At 36.3% G+C, this 1,163-nt stretch overlaps 1 protein-coding gene across 1 annotated transcript; it reads right to left on the reverse strand.

Annotated features, from left to right (window-relative positions):
- Positions 1–375: 375 nt before the first annotated feature.
- LOC132185242 (uncharacterized) lies at positions 376–711 on the reverse strand. Its single transcript, XM_059599042.1, has one exon. The coding sequence runs from the start codon at positions 709–711 to the stop codon at positions 376–378; it is 336 nt and encodes a 111-aa protein (XP_059455025.1).
- Between the last annotated feature and the right edge of the window lie 452 nt (positions 712–1,163).

A 1,163-nucleotide genomic window follows, 5' to 3' on the forward strand; every position in this document is an offset into this window, starting at 1 on the left:
CGTTCTACTTTTCACACGTCAACAGTTACTGACGTGTCAAAAAAAAATACTGTTTACCACGTGAATAAATGGCCCTTTTTTTGTAGTGAGAGTTGATTGGTACAACTACATTAGCATGGTAAAACAAAAAATAAAATATTACTTTTTCAACATAGCAGAATATGAGGGGCTGCACGTACACAGGTTTTTTTAATTTTTTTTATTTTCTCTGGCGAGTACATGATTTATTCCACAAGAACAACAGAGGTACAAATTACAAGGTATAACAGCTACAATATAGTATAACCTTGTCTAGACACTACGTTCATCATATACATTCTGTTCTTAGTATTGATCTGAATGGACTGAAACTGGAATACAATCAAGAAGAAAGCTCTAGTTGCCGCTTTTAAATAAAACATGCTCTTCTTTTAATGTGGTCTTGTCTCCAACAACTGAAACCCAAGTTTCTGCAATTTTATCCACTCTTCCATCCAAAATTTCTACTGTAGTGAAGGCTCTCATAGTGCCACTAGACTCTGGTGGTGCTGAAAGAGGAGTTTCAATATTCATGAAGCTTCTGTCGCCAGTGTCTTGTTCATCAATCAATCTTTTAACCCTAGGAACAATGGCCCCATTCAAGTATATAGTGTTGTCAGGTCCAACCACAATCATTTTCCGGAGGCCATTTCTATATGCCAGCTCTTTATGCATGTGACCAAAGACAACCATTGACACAGCTATCCATTGTTGTATAAGAAAGGCAACCTATCCATTGTTGATTATTTGAATGTATGGATAAGTCTAGAGTTCGTCAGACATATGGAAGTGTCACGAATGCTGGGGTCTAACATTGACACAGCTCTTCCATATACATTTCCAGGCCACTTAGGTTACCGGTTGAACAGGCTAAATGAACTTATAGATATAAAAGTATGCAAGATAGGTGATCAGCGAGGGAGAATGGAACCTGCCTGTAAACAGCACCAAATCCGGCTGCATTTCACCACAAACCCATATTAAATGAGATAAACACACAATTTTTTATCACATAAAGCTAAAACAACACATATGAAGGAAAACACAAAAAGCAAAATACAATTGGCAGTAATTAGAACAAACTTTTTTTTTCTTTTGGGTGCATTTGGAAGTTAACATAATTCACTTCTTCAAAACAAAATATT

The sequence above is a fragment of the Corylus avellana genome, chromosome ca6 (genome assembly GCF_901000735.1).
Source record: "Corylus avellana chromosome ca6, CavTom2PMs-1.0".
Classification (NCBI taxonomy): Eukaryota; Viridiplantae; Streptophyta; class Magnoliopsida; order Fagales; family Betulaceae; genus Corylus; species Corylus avellana.

Bases quoted from the DNA above. Each gene is read 5' to 3' on its own strand.
- LOC132185242 (XM_059599042.1), bottom strand. From the start codon at position 711: ATGGTTGTCTTTGGTCACATGCATAAAGAGCTGGCATATAGAAATGGC.